This window comes from Mesoplodon bidens (genome assembly GCF_964165515.1).
Source record: "Mesoplodon bidens genome assembly, contig: HAP1_SCAFFOLD_627, whole genome shotgun sequence".
NCBI classification, from domain to species: domain Eukaryota; kingdom Metazoa; phylum Chordata; class Mammalia; order Artiodactyla; family Ziphiidae; genus Mesoplodon; species Mesoplodon bidens.
This window is the reverse complement of record NW_027672049.1, coordinates 8251-26666: the sequence shown is the minus strand read 5'-3', so window position 1 is coordinate 26666 and position 18416 is coordinate 8251. Positions and strand designations below refer to the sequence as shown.

At 55.2% G+C, this 18416-nt stretch overlaps 1 protein-coding gene across 1 annotated transcript in view; it reads right to left on the bottom strand.

Moving 5' to 3' along the window:
* Positions 1-16970, bottom strand: part of LOC308610673 (BCL-6 corepressor-like) — a 29672-nt gene extending 12702 nt beyond the window's left edge. Inside the window, 11 exon segments of the mRNA XM_081259725.1 lie at positions 99-344; positions 5761-5947; positions 7132-7767; positions 7771-8766; positions 8768-10006; positions 10008-10061; positions 11002-11080; positions 12400-12534; positions 14577-14750; positions 15024-15158; positions 15639-16970. Coding sequence (XP_081115851.1) covers positions 99-344; positions 5761-5947; positions 7132-7767; positions 7771-8766; positions 8768-10006; positions 10008-10061; positions 11002-11080; positions 12400-12494 — 3532 coding nt within the window. The 5' untranslated portion in view covers positions 12495-12534; positions 14577-14750; positions 15024-15158; positions 15639-16970.
* Between the last annotated feature and the right edge of the window lie 1446 nt (positions 16971-18416).

The window sequence follows — 18416 nt, the reverse complement described above, 5'->3', positions numbered from 1 at the left end:
GCTCCCCCCAGGGCTCCAGGGTGGGACTGGAACTTTCCACTGCTCCGCTCCAGGACTTCCGTAGGGTGCCCTGCGGGCCGAAGCGAAACCGAGCTCACCTTTGGAGACCCGTCTCGGCTTGGCTTTCAGCAGAGAGTTCTCCGGGAGCACAGTGGTCTCAGTGTGCTTCCTATTGCCAGAGACCTTGCGCTTTCTGTTCAGCCGGAGGGTGGGGCTGCGTGACGCGTCCGGGGCCGTCTGGTCGGTGAGGGACTCTCTGGGGGGCTCCGTGTCCATGTCCTCAGGAAGATCACTGTCTTCTGGGGCTTCGAAGGGGTCAGGTTTGCTTCCATCATAACACTCCCCTAGGGGAGGGGAGACAACCCGGAAAGGAGGGAACAAAGGTCACCAGGAGCAGGCAGGACCCCCATGCCCAAGGCAATCTGCTACCAACAGACCACCCCCCTTTGGAGACCAGGGGCCTCACACGCTGGAAGCACAAAACCCTCAGAAAGACGTCCCAAAGGAAGGACAGCTGAACACAGCCAGCAAAGAAAGCAGAAGATGAGGCGTGTAGCCCACTCACAATCCATCCTTCAAGGGTCAAGGTGAGGCATCTACACTCTCTCTCTATAGGCATGTGAGATAACTCCCTAACTGCTTAACTCTCCAAGGTGGCTTACTTTTAAAGGGGGGGTGAGTGACCTCACAGTAAGATCCAACCAATCAGGGCGGAGCTACAAATGACTATCCAACCAATCAGGGCGGAACTACAAATGACTATGGAAACAGCTGCTAGTAAACAAAAAAGGCTGATGTCATCAACAGACCAAATAGCCCCCAACTGCCATCTACACAGACATAGCACCAATGTTCACTTGGGTCAGCAGGGGCGAGGGTGAAGAAAAAGGGTACGGAAAGAATGGTGGGAGGCTGGGAAGCTGGGGAGACCAAGGCAAGAGGAGCCTGGCAAAGGGAAAGGAAAGGCTTCCTGGTGCACACACAAGGGTCAAGGGCAATTTCAAAGAACTCAACCAGATTGCTACAAGTCCGTCTGTCCTCCTTCCACAGCCGTGGGGGGAAAAGCATTTCACTGCCATCGAGGGGCTGCTCCTAGTTCCTGTCTAGGAAGAAGGCCCTCAGTGACACCAGTCACCCACCTGGCACGTCTCCACGCCTTCCTTCCCAGGCAACAAGCATCTAAGGACATTTCAAAGACAAGACTCCAACCCCCTTCATGGGGGAGCGGGTTGGGGGGCGGCGGGCAGGGCTGAACTGCTCACACCCCAGCTCCGCCTGTGTTGCTCCTGCCCCCCTGCTCAATCTAGCATCCACTTGGGGCTTTTCCTCCAATCACCCCAGCCTAACATCACTCCTCACTTTTGCTCTAGCCAAAGAAACAGTTCAACTGCTTTGCTAGTCACATTGTTTCTAACACACAAATAATTCCATAATGATCACTGTGCTGTTAAAGAGTTCCCCGAAGATGACCCTGTGTCCATCACCGGCCGGGGGTGGGGGTGGGTGTATGAGTTTGGTATTTCGTTAACACCTGAGCTAAGCTCCCACAGCCCGTTTTTCTAGATGAAATCATGGACACACCCCTCACATGCTGCTCGCATTCCTCCTCCTCTCCCTAGACCACTTCAAGTATCACTCCCACTTCTGCCCAGCCGGCTGGTCCCCTGATCAGCCTCTCTTGGGGGGCATTCCCAGCATTTAATGGCAGCCAGTTGTGGGGATGAACCTCACCCTGGCCTGGGCTAGCCTGACCTGTGTTCTCAATGGTGGAACACACTTAGCTTTTCTCCAAGGGTATCCCAAGGTGGGAGAGATCCCCATCTACTCTTGCCGGAATGGTGGAATCACCCCAACCGCGAGGGTCTCCTGCCATGGCAGCAGGAGAAACCCCAAACTCCTGGCCTGTGCTTACGGGTGATGCAGCCCAGGCTACCGCAGGCCCGGTGAAGACGGCGTGCTGCAACTCTCACTCGGGCTGCTCTGTGACCCTCTTAAACACTCGGGCAGGAATGGCGCCGCTTTACAACTCGGCCCCCTTCACTTGTAAAGTGGGAATGTTACTGCTAGCCTCCCTCCAGGGTGGGCTTCATAATCACGGGCCGGGCTCAGCACAGAGAAAGGCTGGAAAAATCCTTTTAACCAAAAGATGCCAAGACTTTCAGACCAGCCTGAATCTCAGGCCTGAAATGTAGGAAATTTTAAGAGGTGAGCCCTGCTGGTTACACCATTGGACTTCTCTGGTCCAGTCAGCCTTCCCTAAAAGCTCCGTGGGAGGGGATCCATGGAGGAATGGAAGGGCTACCTTAAGAACCCCCATGTCCAATTTGAAAGTTTCTTTTTCCAAACTAGGTCCATCCACCCTTCCCCCAACCCCGGAGCCTTTTAGGGCAAAGATCTCAATTCCCCTCAGCTAAGGCCCCCCAAGACCTTACGCTAGTGTGACCTTACCCAGGCCAGTAATAACCCTGAAGGACGCCCACCCCGACTGCCCAAGATGCCCATGGCCACCAGCTATGGGGTAGAGGCTCCGTGTCACTTGGAGCTTCTCAAAGACTGTTCTAACCACGACCCACAGGAGGATGACCCTTGAGGGCAAAGGAGATGGGGAGATAAATAGATACACGGGGATCCTAACCATCAGGCTTTGCCATCATTGCTACTTTTGGCCCTTCTAAAAGTGGGAAGCCATGTGCCCTTGGTCACCCAGTCTAAGCAAGATGTGAACGTGGTCCCTGCAGCATGGTCCTAGGACTCACAGCACATATATCCCAAATTCATTATGATTGTACCATAGCATCACCTCACAGAAGCATCACCACAGCAACATTTACAAGTCACTGTGGCAGCAAAGCACCCTCCCCACTGTTGAGCCATGCCCAGTGAGGCCTAAACAAGGTGAGAGGGTTCTGACTTGCTGGAAGGCTCCCCAGGATTAAAATCCCCTTCTCTGTAGCTTAACTATAATAGCACCTCCAGTCAGGGCTAACCTTGTTCAAAGTTACACCTGCTACACAAGGAGTGCAGGGGATCTCTGTTCCAAAGTAGTTTACAAACGTGCAAGTGCTCAGCTGGAAGAGAAGTTCCCTGAGCAAAGAAGTTTCATGAAGCCCCTCGACTGAGGCTTCCTCCAGCTCCTGGCCAGGCACTGCCACTGAGCAGGTCCTAGGCCTGTCCCAGCCAAGTGCTTGGCAAGGGAGATGGTTACTCCAAGTTTGAGAAGGAAGGGACCAGTGCCACCTTGCCCCGCCCCATCTTCAAATGCCACTGAGGGTTCCTAGTGATGAACTTCCAAGTCTGAGGAACCTCCAAACTCTGGTGAACTTCCAAAATAAAAATTTCACTCAGCCACCCATGTGATCATAAAGAATAAATGAGTATCTCGGCCACTGTGTTTTCAAGTTAATTCCTTTTTTTAAACAAGCCCCTAGCAACAAGATGCACCCGCACCAGGACAACCAGGGCCACGCAAACAGCACCCACCACCTTGGAAGCTCCTGGGCCCTCCATGGGTAGGGGCTGCCTCAGAAGGGGGAAGGCATCTTGAAGGCATCCTGGACCCTCTCTGGGACCCCTGCCCGCTCCAAATCCCCGCCCCAGCTCCCATGTGCTCACAGCTCGGCTCTCGGCCACACCTACACCCATGAGAAGGACCTGAGCCCATATCAGCTCAAGACATGATGGCCCAAGAACAAGAAGGCCCATTCATATCCAGCTGAATGGAGTGAACACCTGCTGGGCCTTGGACGTGGAGGCCGCAGTAAGAACAGTGGCCCCTTCAGGTGACCTTTCCTGACCAGCTATTTACAAACCCCACGTTTCTACAAGACAGAGGGTGGGTGGGGAACCCACCTCCGTTGCCCCAACCTTTGAAACGGAGCCCCTCACCTTCCCCAACCCTTCTCCTGCCCTCCCATGGTGGCCATTCATGGCTCACTGGGCCATGTCCCGGGTGCTCCAGGAAGAGACCCGTCGGTCAGTCTGAGATTGGAGGCAGGCGGTGGGGGGAGGGGGCTTTCGGAATCATCTGGGGCTCAGGCCCTGCTCCCCATCAGCCACACCGAGTTCTCGTCTCCACGCTCAGCAGGAAAGACTGGGAAGGACGCACACAAACGTCTCTGGGAAGAAGGGCGGGTGAGGCCACTGAGACGTGAAGGGCAGCGGCCACCCTGGGTTTGGCCACGTTGCTGGAGAAAAGGGCGAGAAGACTCGAGGCCGGTTAACTGCCCGCTGCCTTCCTCCAGCCTCCCTCACCGTCCACCCAGAAGAGGCAGATCCCCTCCTCAGAAAAGTGCATCCCCGTGAACTTGGCCTTGCCCACTTTTACCACATCTCTCTGAGAAACTTCCCAAGAGCTGAGTTATGAGGCCACTCGGGAGGGTAAGGGCTGCATGTCAGCTGTGAGCACAGGCAAGGAGGGAGGCCTTCTTGCTGCTTCACTCCAGGGTGGCCTGGACCCTCCGTTTTTCATTCCAATCCCGAGGGGGAGGAGCTCGGAATCGTCTACTCCAGGCACATCAAGAGCCCCATCCCTCGGGTAAGGCCGCCACTGACTAGCCCCAGAAATCCCCTTCTACGGGAGCCACGTGGGACAGACCAGTCCCAGTGTGGCTTACCCAGAACCCTGGCCACAGGCCTTTGTCTGACCCCAAAGATGAGCTGGGGGAGTGCAGTGCTCCAAGCAGCAGAGAGAAGCACACGCTGCTGCTGACCACAATTCTCCCGAACTGCATCAGGCACCCACGACCTAAGCGTGCGGGCCAACGCCGACCCTACGACTGGGTCCAAGGGCCTGGGCCTCCCAAACGTGCCCACCACCCCCGACCGTCCCGTCTCAGGAGGATGTCACGCCCACCCTGTCCTCGACGTTCACCGAGGTACCCTCACTCACCATCACCGGTAAGGTTTCTGGGGTCCGGAGCAGGCTGCAGGCCACAGGCCACCAGCACGCACACTGAAGAAAGCGGGAGAAAGACCTCCACTTGCTGCCAACGCATCTCATTAGCCCAGGAAGTCTCGAGGGCCAAGCCCGAAGTCAACCCCAGTGGGGGAGCAGCTGAGGGGACCGCAGAGTGTGACTCGAGGCCAACACGAGCTTTCTCTCCAGTTCGGCCTCCAGAACAGAACACAGCCGTCTGGTGGGAAGAACGGCCTCGTTGATCCCACGGCCTCGGAGCGTGGTGTCAGCTCCTCATGACTGCAAACGAGCCTCCACAGAACACAATGATGCTCATCTCTCTGGGGCCTTCATCAGCCCTCATCGCACTTGAACGAAACCTCTGCCTTTGGAGGGAGAATCCGAGTACTCTCCACTCCCTCCCACAGGAGACTGTCACTCTGGAGGGTCTGGCTCTGGCTGCAAGTGCCATTCCACTGCTACCAAAAACCCGTGTCCGTACCTGCTACAAAACAGAACACATACCTGCTACGCCGGAGGTCCTGCACTGCCATTCCTCTGCTCTACTGTATCAGACTATTACTAACTACAGGACTAGCATTGCTCCGGAAAAAGGAGACGCGTGCCAGGAAACAGCATTTCATAGGTGCTTCACTCCTGGATGTCGCAACGCTCCAAAGGACAACCAGCCTTGCAATCCACAGCTGGGAAGGGTGGCCAGAGCAGCCCGTTCTCCGAACAGCCAGCACCCAGACGCTGGGCCGTCGGAAGCGTACTGCTTCCTCTCACCTCCCTCGGCACTGGGAGCGGAAGCGCCCCGTTCCCACCGACGTGGTACCACACGCGAGCCGCCTGGGTTCACTTACATCTCTCACTGTCGTTCTGGTCGGCAATGGCCTCCTCCGGGGCGACCGACTTTGGCTTTTTGTCCTGACTTCCTTTCAGCCTTTCCCAGTCAGCGGGGCTAAATTTGCGCACCTCGGAGTCTTTGGTCGTGGGGTGGCCACCTTCTCGCTCTTTCATCTCCAACTCTGAGAAGCGCATCACTGCACGCTACAAAGAGAACGGAGATGGAAAAAAGACACACCTTACCACCAAAGCTATTTCACTGCCCTTACCTTAAAGGAAGGTATCTTCAAAGAAAAGTTTGCCCAAAACCAACCACAATTTATGATACAACTGAGATATTTTAAAATTGAACGATAAAAACGTAAGAGTGTCTATGTGTAACTAGTCACACACTCTTTATTCCTAAAGCCATATGTATGTAGAGATATATGTGGTGTGTATGTATAGCCATACATACACTGTGGCATACAGACAGACATTCTCTTTCGAAGGTAAATAAAACAAAACAAAAACACAACACAAAGAAAGCGAAACAAAAACACAACAGAAAAGAAAACAAATGCACAGTGAATAAAGACGACCATGGCCCACAAACTTCCCTTTCTATATTTGGAAATGAAATTTAACTCAAAAGGTTTATGGAAGATTCCAGTAATAAAAATTTGAAGAACTGACCTCACAGTAAGCAGCGGGTAGACAAAATACTGTCCTCTTGTAATCCTTCCATGTATGTAATTAAAATGGGCACTCAATGGATCATTTAGATAACTTCATCCATTTTTATAAGCATAAACCAATTGTTTTCTTAACATTGCAAAACAATTTGGCTTTATTTGTCTTTTAATTAAAAGTAAAATATCTTAAGGAAATTCCTATACAACATCTATCATTCACTAGCAAGTTAAATACATACTCTATCCCTTTAAGCAAGGTTTGTGTTTTTGTTTTGTTTGTTTGTTTGTTTTTTGGGTGGAAAAAAAATTGCACGAATCTCACAGACATGCGGCCGCTACACACCTCCACCAAGTATCACGTAAGGCAGTCTAAGCAGCGCTTTTAGGTATATTTGTTAACGTACAGTAACGGCAGAGAAATCAAAGCGATTGATAGGTAAATGTCATGCAGTCTTTCAGACATCCTTCGCAATAATTAAAACTTCCGTTATCAGCATTCGAGTGGAGTTCGCTTAAAATCTACAGAATAACTTCAAGTATCCACTTACGTCCCCTTACTGGACACATTTCAAACATTTAAATTATCCTAAGCTTCATTAACCAAATCAGCCCGGTGTCCTGCCCTATCATACCCCCGGCCCCCTCCTCTTCACACATTAAAAAAACCTGACAACTGGTCAAGCTCCTGAAATTCGGGTGTGTGGGGGGGCTCACCTGCAATGCCCGCTGCTCCCGGCCGAGCTGACTGGAGTCTGCGTACAGTCCGGTAGCGACACACTTGAACCGGGGACCCACGTAACCAGCGGAGTTTGCGATTCTCTTTGCCAGCTTAGATGGCTTCGGGTTCAGAACTTTGCCATCGGTTGATCCTGCCTCGTCAGCTCCGTCTTTGGTGTAGGTGGGGGTGACGTCCACACTCGGTGGGGCACTGCCCACGCAAAATGGTTTGGGATCCTCTTGGGTTTTCCCGAACGTGACCGCAGAGCCGTCGCTCCCCAGGGTCGGCTCCAGGAATGGAGTCGAGACCGGCGTCGCCAGGTTCTCCTTGTTGGTTACCGCTGGAACATTCTCCTTGCTTAAGCCGGAGACTGGCTGGCCCGGAGCCTGTTTGAAAGTATAGGCTTCGTGGAAGTCACTGATGCGCCCCAACTCCTCTCTCAGGGCAATGAAATCCCGGTGTGGCTGTAGAGCTGGGTCAGGTGGGGGTTTGGTGGGCTCGGCACTCTGGCTGACACTCTCAGCTGTGAAGCCGGGTTTGGACACGTTAGCGTCGGTTTTAGCATCTGGCTCTTCCCGGAGGAGGTCTACATAGACAAGCTTGTCACTCTTGACAACGGTCTTCCCTTGATTTCAGCTGGTGCTGGGCTTTAGGTTCTTGTCCGCGGGGACTTCTGGATGTAACTTGGTGCTGCCGGCTTCCAGTATCTCAGAAAACCGGTTCCAGAGGCTTGGGTCCTCGTAGCGGGTCCTCTCGTGGGACCGGTACCTCCTCTCCGGCTTCTCCTCTTTAGTGATCTCGATGGGCGTATGAGGTATCAACATGGGATGCACCATGCCCAACCCCAGCGCGTCCTGGTAGGTCACAAACTCCGGCCCGCCCATGGGTAGCCCGTAGGGCAGTCCCGGCTTTGGGGCGAGGTGCCCAGGAAAGAGACTGCCATTGGGCAACACCGGGTGAGGGTAGACAGGGCCTTTGCCGTGTAAGGAGAGGGGACTTATGGCAATGCCCTTGGGCGCTGGGTAAGGCAGGTAACTCCTGGGGTAGGGGATTGGTGGGGACCTGAACGCCTCGTTTGGTGACAGAAATACTGAGCTCGGCGGGAGGCCATTCTCATTCGCTTTGAAGCTCGGCTCTGGGTTGCTGGCTTTGGCGCCCTTGCTGCCGGTGCCGCCGCTGTGCTTGGCAGGTGTGGTCGAGGGATTCGCTTTGAAGCTCGGCTCTGGGTTGCTGGCTTTGGCGCCCTTGCTGCCGGTGCCGCCGCTGTGCTTGGCAGGTGTGGTCGAGGGCTGGCCCACGTGCTGGATGACGGATGGCGTGGTATCCACGGAGCTCCTGCTGGTCTCGCTGCCCTCGGCGGTGGCATTTGGGGCCGGCGACGCAGAGGCTGGGCGGCCGGCGCTCGAGACCGACCCCGAAACGTTAGTGACCACGGCGTCGGCGGCACCCATGCGGGGACATGAAGAACTGCGCTGCTGCGGGATGGCCCAGTCCAAGGCCTTGTTTTTCAGCGGCAGGCCTTTGCCATTGTTCTCTTCGTTAGGACTTGGCCCGGGCACCACCCAGGACGAGGGAGCCGTGCTAATGATCTCAGATCTATAGATAGCACAGCCGTTTCCTGGAGGAGACAAGAGTTTCTTTCGGAATCTCACTTCCGGAGAGCACTAGGCCGCTTCCAGCTCTGCTGTGAACCAGGACGGTGGGAGCCATCTTTTTCACGTGGTCAGCTTTGGAAGCATCTACATCCACCACTTTAGAGGACAAGTCTAGTGGCTTATCGGTGACGCCTTTGGTAACCGTCTGCTTCTCCAAGAGAGGAGGTGAGCTGCCACCTTTTCTGTCTTCACCTGCTGTTTTCCGGGTGTGCCCGGGAGCTGGCTGGGTGCTTTCGGCTCCTTCTGGAGCCTTTGGATACTTGCTGCTGCAGAGCCTGGCCGCGGGGAACTCGCTGCTGACCGTCATGTATGGCTTCGACAGGGTGACCGAGGGCGAGGTGGACATCCTGGCACAGTGCTTATGGAACGCGGAGTAGGTGTCCGCAGCGGCCTGGGAGGGAAGGTGGACGCGGGGTGAAGGCCGAGGCAAGGGGGGCAACAGGAGAGCCGTGTCCCCCGGCAGGCCGCTGGTGACCGCCTTGGCAGAGGGCACCCTCGGCTGCTTACTGTTCTGGATGTGGGGATACGAGTGGGAATCGACCGGGTTCCCAGGACTGACGCCCATCTTCCAGGGCAGGCTTTCGTCTGCGCAGTGGACCAGAGGCAGGATGGCTGGTGAGGCCGAAGGCGTCGAGAGTCTCATGGGCGAGGCCAGGGATGATGGGATGTGGGGACTGATGTGGTGAGGTGGCGGCAGGTAGAGAAATCGCTCCCCATTGGTACAGACCAGAGAATACAGCGGCTGGGCCACGCCGTAGGACTGCTGAGGTAGCAAGGCCTTGTACGTGTTCAGGGAATACTTCTTTGGCGAGTCGAGAAAAGGGTAGATGGCTGGCGTGGCCCCCTCCATGTAGGGATTGACCCAGGGCAGCCGCAGGTAACTAGCACCATTGATGTTGAGCGGGCTCTGTTTGTCGCTGGCAGGTCTGTCCAAGCCCAGTGTTTCTGCCGTGGGGACAGCACTTTTTTGTATTCCGGGTGGCGTTTTGTATATAGCACTGAAGCCATTTGGGGGCTTTCCGGAGACAGCGGAGGCCTCCACCATCTCGGGTGTATTCGGTTTGAACTGCATCTCTGGGTTTCTTTCGGAAGAAAACCCCAGACCACCTATGGTTGTGGCAGCCTCCCGCCCTTTCTCTGAGCCCAGTCCACACGAGCTAGAATAGACGATGTTTCCGGGGACACGCAGCCCTTCCCGGATCAGGCCGGTGCGTGCGGTCCATGCTCAGCGCTGCCAGGCCATCGATCCGATGGGCCGTGGTCGCGTCCACCTTCGCAGAAGAAGAATATGGGTATTACCGAGGACATGCCTTCAAAGCAGCCCATCCCAAAGAGAAACCGCGGACTAGCTCAATCGGACATCAGCCTCAACATCTGAGCCGAAACGGTTAAAAACTAAAGGATTCACAAGGTCTTTGGCCCCCGCTTATCCAGAATCCTCCTCTGCCTGCCGCCTCACCGTTGTCCAACTAGTGTCCTCAAAGCACGGAAAACGTTGGTCCCCTTAGACTTGAGGCCCCTGCATTAATCAGTCATCTATTAACTCTGGAAGATCCACCTTCTCAGCAGAAATTCTTTGCTGCAACTGAGGTGATACCAACTCCACTGCTCTCAGAACCACCCTCATGGGGTACAGAACTCGGACTCACCCTCCCCAGGCCCCAGTCAGGTTAGGGAGGGGCGATGTGCACTGCGTTTTCCCCGGATGGAGCGGGGAGGCATTCTTTAACATAACAAAAACCAATCTTCAGGGGGACAGTAAGGAATGAAGGACTTGAGCTGTCTCATTTCTAAATCAATAAAGAGGCCATGGGTCAAACTGTAGTTGTGTCTTTTGACTTCCTCTCCCTGGTATCTGAAGACAGCTCTGTTTCATATTTTACTGGGAAGGGAAACCCTAAGGGTCTACTTGGAGGCTACACATTTATCCAGCTGGGAGCACTGATGTGGCACGTAGCTTATCGAAGAAAAGGCGGCACGTATCCCACCAGTCACCAGGGGACGAGGACGTAAATGGCGAGCACAGCCAAGAAAGCGAGCCAGGAAGAAATTGGGTGAGGCTTCGTCCTGCGGCCTAGGCTTTCTACTCAGCCCTGCCCTGAAACACCCCGCCCCGCCCCCAAAAGGCCCTTTAATGGTATGCAAATGAATGCACGATTGATTACAGATCACTGATACTCAGCACATCAACAGAAGCCATTAATCTCTTACCACGTTGTGATTCAAGGGGTTGTCTTCCCTTAGTTCCAGTACGGCCTTTGAAGTGTCACCTTCGTTTACAGGAATTTTCCTATTTAGAAGGACACACCAACTTCATGAAAGCATTCCTCACTTAATCCATCTTTCATAGATTGCCCCAGAATAGACCAGTTTCTAATAACTCCGTTTTTCCAACTGCCCTTAAAAAAAAAAAAATCCTCCCCAATGGCCCATATTGAAAGTTGTCCCCGAATGGTGATTCAACGGGACTGGGAAAAACAAAGGAAAGGCAGGGCAACAGGGATGTGAAATCACAGATGCTACGTCCTCGAGGTGGGTAAGGCAGGAAGTCTGCACAACCACGTCACCCTCACAATTCTTCCTCCAGAGAGGCCGGGCAGGACAGTCCGGGCTCTGCTGTCCTAGCAGACCCTTATAAGCTCTACCTGAGGACAGGAATGAAGTAATACAATGTCCAAAGCCAAAGTGGGGACCTCAAGGCTGGAGTCTGCGAGCTGGCTACATCAATCACTTCTGTGTTACCCGTGAGGACAGGCTTTCAAAACTTTTCCCCAAACAAAGTTAGGTACCATGTCCTATGAAACTGGTTTCCATGGTGATAATGAAGCCATATTTGACTGCCTCTATCAAAATGATGGGGGATAACACACTAATATCATACAAATGTCAGCTGCTCCAGGGGAAGCCACACATCTGTGCCAGGCTGCTTGCGGCTGCCCCTGGAACTTGTTATCAGAGAGCATCGATAAAGAAAGTGCTTGGTGCCAACTTCCAAATCCCCAGGATAAAATCACTGACAAGCGGCAGAGAGAAGTTTCATCATTACCCGGAAGAGCAGCTTCAATTATCTACTGCTTAGCTGCCTCTACCCCGCACTCCAAAATTACTGATGAGGAAGCATAACAGAGCTGCCGGGTGACTGAAACCAGGAGCCAGTGGCCTCGCTTAACAGGTGGCGGAGGGCGCAGAGAAACCCTGGGCTTCAATGGTGTGAAGGGTGGCTATCGTCCCATTTATTACTGAGCAAACTATTTGTTTTAAAAGCACATCGAAGGCCGATCCACCTGGGCCCACACTCCTGACATTTAGAGTTAAAGCAGCATATAGACTGGGATTAATTCTCCTTCGTAAATATGAAATAATAAATTAAGGACGAAAGTGCACTGAAAGGCCGCTTTAGGGGCTAACCTCTTAAAGGGCGGCAATGCTTCGCTGAGCCAGGTTGCCTGTTAAAACTGTAAATCAAGGGCCACCAGCTAGGCAGGAGATCTCCCCCCTACCCCCTTAGGGCCCACTCTGGCTGTGAGGACATGAAGGGGGGGCTCTGCTCAGGAGCCCTGAGGAAGGACCCACGCTCTCCCCAGGCCTCAGCCGGACACGCGCATTTACCTGTTGTCGCTGATCCCACACATGCGGACCCTCTCGCTGTTCATCCAGCTGTGAACATTCCCATACGGGGCGGGGGGGGTGTGTGCTGAAAGCATGTCGTCTTCTTGGATGGCAGCTTTTCTTCAAGCGTCTAGTCTGTTTAAAACAAAAAGAAGCCCAGGAGGTTGAATAAAAAAGGAGCCAAAGAGGGAACAAGAGAAACCCTCCTTCTAGGCACTTCATACAGAATGCACTTGGGAAGGCAGACCCTGCTCCACGTTCTACAGATGGCCAGAAGCAAAGGAACACACCTGAGCCAGAGGTTCAAGGAGGGAGGTGGAACTTCCCTGGCAGGAGGCGCTGGGGATGCAGAGAGTTCAAGAGCCACAGGCCACACCATTCAAGGTACAGCACATGACACCCTTAACCTGCCCTTCTCCCTTCTCCCTTCCCCTTTCCCAGCCTTTTGGAGAACACACTTGGATCGAAAGTGGACGGTGCTAGATTCCAGGGAGCCCCACATTGACTCTTCTTGTGGCTGAAAGGATTGGGGACAGGGGTGGGGTGTGGGCTAAAAGGCACAACAGTCCGGTGTGGCGGCCCAAACTACGACTCACTTCCACGGCTGCGGTGCGTGTGACTTACAGATGGAGGGGTAAAAAGAGTCAGTGCGCTGGCGAGCCACCCCACCCGAGCCCTAGATTAGATTAAGCCCCAAACCTGGGTGGTTTGGCCTGGGAGCTGCAGAGGGAGGGGGCTGAGTAATTCAATGACGCCTGCTCGCTGGGGACCAGCAATCAGGAGCGAGTGCAGAAATCGGAGCAGCCCAGGCTGCCGGGCTGGGGCTGGGGCTGGGCCTGGGGCTGCAAGATTCCGGCCCACGGGGAGCAAGCAGAAGCCACCCTGTTTTCCGTCTAGCGGGAGGAGGGGGGAGGCTGCTGAGGCACAGGGGAGAGCCCCGCCCCCTCCTTAACTTCCCGGCCCACCAGCCCCACCCACACCACATTCTAGTTTGCTGCATGACTGAAGGGTCAGGACAAGCTGCATTTTATTCACAGGATTATCACGGTGCGTGATTTATCCTCGTGCAGGATTTTAATTGCTCTTTGGAGGTTGAGCCGTTTCTTTTGACTGTGCTTCAGCTCCATATCCTGCTGTTAAATGCTGGGTTAATAAGTAGGGGAGCCTTTAATGCCTGGGACCGATGGCCCTAGGCAATTCCCCTGCTCAGACTCCCTTGTCCGGGGCAGGGTGGCGGGGGAGGGCCCCCCCCCAGCCACGGCCTCTTTACACAGGACCCAAACCTGAGTGTGAAATCACTGGTGTGCAGCTCATGGGGGCAACTTTTCTTTCTCCTCCCTCACACACCCACCCACACAGCTCCCGAAAGCCCAAATGTTCCCCAAGTCGACACATTTCCTTTGTTAGCAGGAAAAAATACGCAAATGCTTGCTTTTACACTTTAGCACACGGAGCTGACTGCCAGGGCTGTTGGGTGGGAGCCACCAAGGACTGGGGACTCTTTTTCCGAGAGTGACTAGGGGTGGGGTCGGGGAGCACCTGGGAGACCTGAATCCCAAAGCCAGCCAGGCTATCCCTCTGCATTTCTTTGTCCTAACACAGGCTTTTGTCCACCAGCATCCCCCATCGGCCCCTATACAGAAGAGAACACCATCTGTTCATCAAGAGCCCCACGCCGCAGACACACGGCGCGTAGTTAGAGCTCAACGATGAAGCTGGAGGAGAGGCAGGGATCTCCCAGTTGTGTCCGGCCTGGTGGGATTCTAGAGAAGCTATTTCTTTAGGAAGCGTCCCTTTCTTTAGACAGACTGGGGCATTTCCAGTGGCTGGCCACAGTGCCCCGAAAAGGTGGACTCAGATGGACTTGGGCATCAAGGAAGGTTCTGTGGGGGGCTCACGGGCTGTTCTTCCATGTTTCGAACATACAAATCAAGTTGGGGGCAGGCCACCACTAGTGCAGGGCCGACCAGAAGGCACGTTCAACAAAGTGTCCCCTCCCTAACCCCTGCAGCCCCTTCTACAAAAGGAAGACCAAAAGGAAGATGTCCAGGGAAGCCTCATCTAAAAGGTGGAGGAGCAACATTCCTCGGTGCAAGTGTCCTGGCCGTGGCTGCAGCGGGAGGACCACACCATGCCATCCCCTGGCTGGGTGTCATGATGAAATTTGGACATTATACCAGAAGCCAAAGGGTCACTCCATCAAACCCTTAAGAAAAGGATGAGGGACGAAGCGTGTGTGCCCTCGAAGCCCCAATCTTCTTCTGGTGCTCCAGTCTTCAAAACTTACACAAGCTGCCTCTTACATGTCTCCTTCAGTTGTCACCTTGGGACAAGGACCTCTGAGCACCTGACTGAGGAAACAGAAAGGCCCCTGCCACAATCATCCTACTGAACCCTCTCCCCTCCCCTCAAAAAGGGCCAGCAGCCCCCTTCCCTTGAAAGGGCTTTTCTTTAGAAAGGGCGGCCTGGACTTAGCATGAGAGGGGAATGCACTTTAGAGACACCTGGGACCATGGGGTGCTTTCAAAGCCTCTCCCCGCCCTTCCAGGTCTTGACTGGTGGGGTTTTCAATATTAACGCCGCACAGATAAATAACACCCAGTGGCAGGATGAAGTGTTCTTACGTGCACAGGGTCAGATGGAGGGTTGAGGCCCCGAGCGTGGTCCGGTGTCACGGGAGTGGAGGCGGGGCGGGGCGGGGGGCTGGCCGTGAAGAAACAAGAGGAGGAGGGGCAAGGCTCAGTACTGGATCCTGCTGACTACACCCACACACACACACCCACACCCACACCCACACACTTATAAACTTTAGCTGCCCCATGAACTTTTTGTGAACTGTTTAAAAGTGGAGGTCTGTTGAACAAACAGCGGCGCCACTGCCAGCCATAATTTCATTGCAACGAGCTAAAGACTTTTAACTCTCTTCCGGTTCCGGGCCAAAGATGGACCTGAGTGGAAAGGGCCAAGGAGCCGGGGGCCCTGCCTGGCGTGAGGCCCTTCTCCAGAGTGACAGCCCAAATCCTGGGCAGGAACACCCTCATCCTGGGCAAAGGCCATACTGCGTACACCCCACCATCACTGAAGAACGGGCCCACCCCCCATCTCTCTGGGATGTAGAACTAAACTAACTAAGGGGATCGTGGGCGCAAGGGACACAGAGATAGGGTCAGAGACACCGCCACGCTCACCCCATTCCTCTTCTAGAAGCGGCTATTGAAATAGTTGGGGGTCTTTCTTACTTTCTTCTTCTTCTTTTTTTTTTAACCTCCAAGGAAAAGTTCTTCAAAAGTGACTTCCCTGACCCTTGGCTGTGGGTCATGCTGCAGGGGGCAAATGACGTGATTTAGATGACAGACACAGCAGGCGCTTTGCTGCTGTATATAAGAGGCTCATCTGCCCTTATTTCTCAACGACCCCCCCCTTTTCTTCCACAGGTGGGTGATGCTTCTGGAAGTGCCAAGATGTGTGAAGCCAGTCATGAAAAGCACTTTACAAGCACCAACCTGTTTCCAGTGGGAGCTGCTAAGCTACACCCTGGCTCTGGGTTTTAACCCTTTTTTCCAGCAGTGGAGAGAAGGGGGCAAGGATGTGGGACAGGGATGAAGAGGGAAGGTGGCCAAGAGAAGGGGTCAGCCGGGGAGACGGAAGAGCGTCTGGTTTCTGAAGAACAGACCAGGAATTGTGGTGGCTGCCCGCTGAACACCCAGTTCTGGGAGAGACCCGGCTTGCAAAACGCAGACTTGCCGCGTGGTCTCCGGCTTTCGGTCTGGCCCTAGGGGCAAGCACAGGAGAGCTTGAGTCTCCCTCGACAGACTTGGGCAGTCATCTGGTCCGGGAGCCAAGAGTTATGATTAGCATCCGAGCTTGGCCTGGACGCTGGGGAGAAGAGCCTGATTGGCAGAAAGAGGTCAGAGGGACCAAGATTAGGAGCTGTCCCCCCAACCTCGGCATCCCTGAGCGAGGGCACTTTGGCCCTCTGTGAAAAGACACGAGGGGGCACACGGGTCCCCAGCTGCACCCACCACCGTTCTGCCGATTCCTGCCATGAAGACACCATTATGGAATGAGGAGAAGGAGAGAACGTTTGTTTTGTTTTTTTTCTTTAAAGGCGACTTCCCTTGGCAGGCAACAAACAGGCTGCAAAGGAAGGAGCAGTGGCCGTGAGAGGCTGGCGTGAGCGCAGGGAGGAAGGCAGCACCAGGCCACTCCTGCCACCTCTCCTTTCTCTCCACCCCAGCTCCTCCTGGCACCGGGCCACTTTCCACTGCCTCCGCCCTTGAGGCGCTGATGGATTGGTTCAAGTCTGCACAGCACGCTTGTCAAGTGACAGCGACGGAATGGGAAGCAGTGCCACCAAACCATCCCAACTCCACTCCAATACGAACGGTGCCCCTTCCTAGGGCCTCACTCTCTAGGCACCCCATGCCGCATCAGGCATTTATCCAGTTAGTGACCAAGAAGACCTGGACGGGTTTTGGGGAGCTTCCGGCTCAGAAGGCCGGGCAGACGGCAGGGCTCCCAGCCAGCATGCCATGTACCACGGTCCTCCGTAGGCTGGGGACCTCTTCGGGGAAGGGGTGTCTCGCGCTGCACCGGCATGGCTGGTTCTCTGTGGAGGACACGCGCGCGCGCGCGCAGTCACCACAGCCTCCCAGCTCCCACTCTCATCCACGGCGTGTCTCTGGGCAGGTGGCCGGACCTCTTCAACTCTGGCCCCCTCATCTGTAAATATTTGGCACCGTGTTTTCCAGAGGATTAAACTGCACTATGGACTCGAGTTCTGCCTGGCAATAGCTGGTGCAGGCCACATCTGACCCATTAAACAGCATCTGACTCCACTAAACATTCTACGTAACAAACCAACCCCAGAATGGCTACATAGTTTCCTTGCGGCAGAGGGAAGGCTGAGGCAGGGACACAGAGGGGGCCAGGGAGGGGTGACCTTCTGCAGAGTGTGTGGCTTTCATGGAAGCCCAAAGCTCATGGCGCGGGAGCCCTTCCTGGGACTGCTCCAAGTGCAGACTGCGTCACACACAGACACTTCTCTACTGGTGTCAAGGAAGGGAGGGAAGAAGAAGTTCCTATTTTAGCACTGGGGGCCGCGAGGAGGTGGGAGATGAGAAAAAGCGGTCCAGGGTGTGCAGCGTTGGGGCAAGTCCTCCTGGGATGTTTTCCCCAGTATGTGTAGCAGTGGGGAGAAGGGAACCCCAAGGATGCCCCCAGGTCGGGGCGAGGGTCGCAGGCGTCCTGGGGTGTGGCTGAAGGAGGTCGCCCGACGGGTCCTGCAGCCGGGCATGGGTGCTGGGGGGGAGTGAGGAGTGAAAGGAGTGATCCAGCCTGCCCAGGCGCTGTCTCTTGGCACACTCCAAGTCATGGCTGTCGCCGCCTCCAGAGGCGTCCCCACTCACGACCCAAGTTTTGCATTAGTAACAGAGCTGCGGAGCAGGAGTGCGGGTGTGACGGGGTGGGGGACGGGAAACTCACGCGGCTGGCCCTGACCTTTTGAGCAACCAGAACCTTCCCTGCCTCCTCCCAGGGCGCCAGGATAGCGCCGCGAGCCACTCGGGTCAGTCGGGAGTGAACTTGGCCCGCAGCGGCAGTGGCGCCCCCTCCCCCGCCTCAGCCCCGAGCACGGATCGGTCGGCAGCAAAGGGATTTTCTCTCCCACCACACACACCCGCGCTGCCGCAGGCTCCGCGCCCCTCCTACGCCAGGTCCCCGCGCGGGGCCGCCCCCCCACACGCACCCCCCGCCTGACCTTCCAGGACCCCCGGCTCTCTCGGCCAGCCCCCGACCCCAGCTCACCCCGCCCGCGCGCTCCTCTGGGCTCCCCCTTCCCAGGCGCCTGCCGCTGAATCTCTGACAAAAAGCAACTTTGGGTGGGCGCACGGAGAACCCAGGATGTGCGGCGGCGCGCCCCAGGGGAGTGGGCATTGACTGGAGACCGCTCCGGCCCATCGTCCTGCGCTCCCTTCGGCCAGTCTGGAGTGTTCTCTCCGTGGAAGCCTCCCCCACCT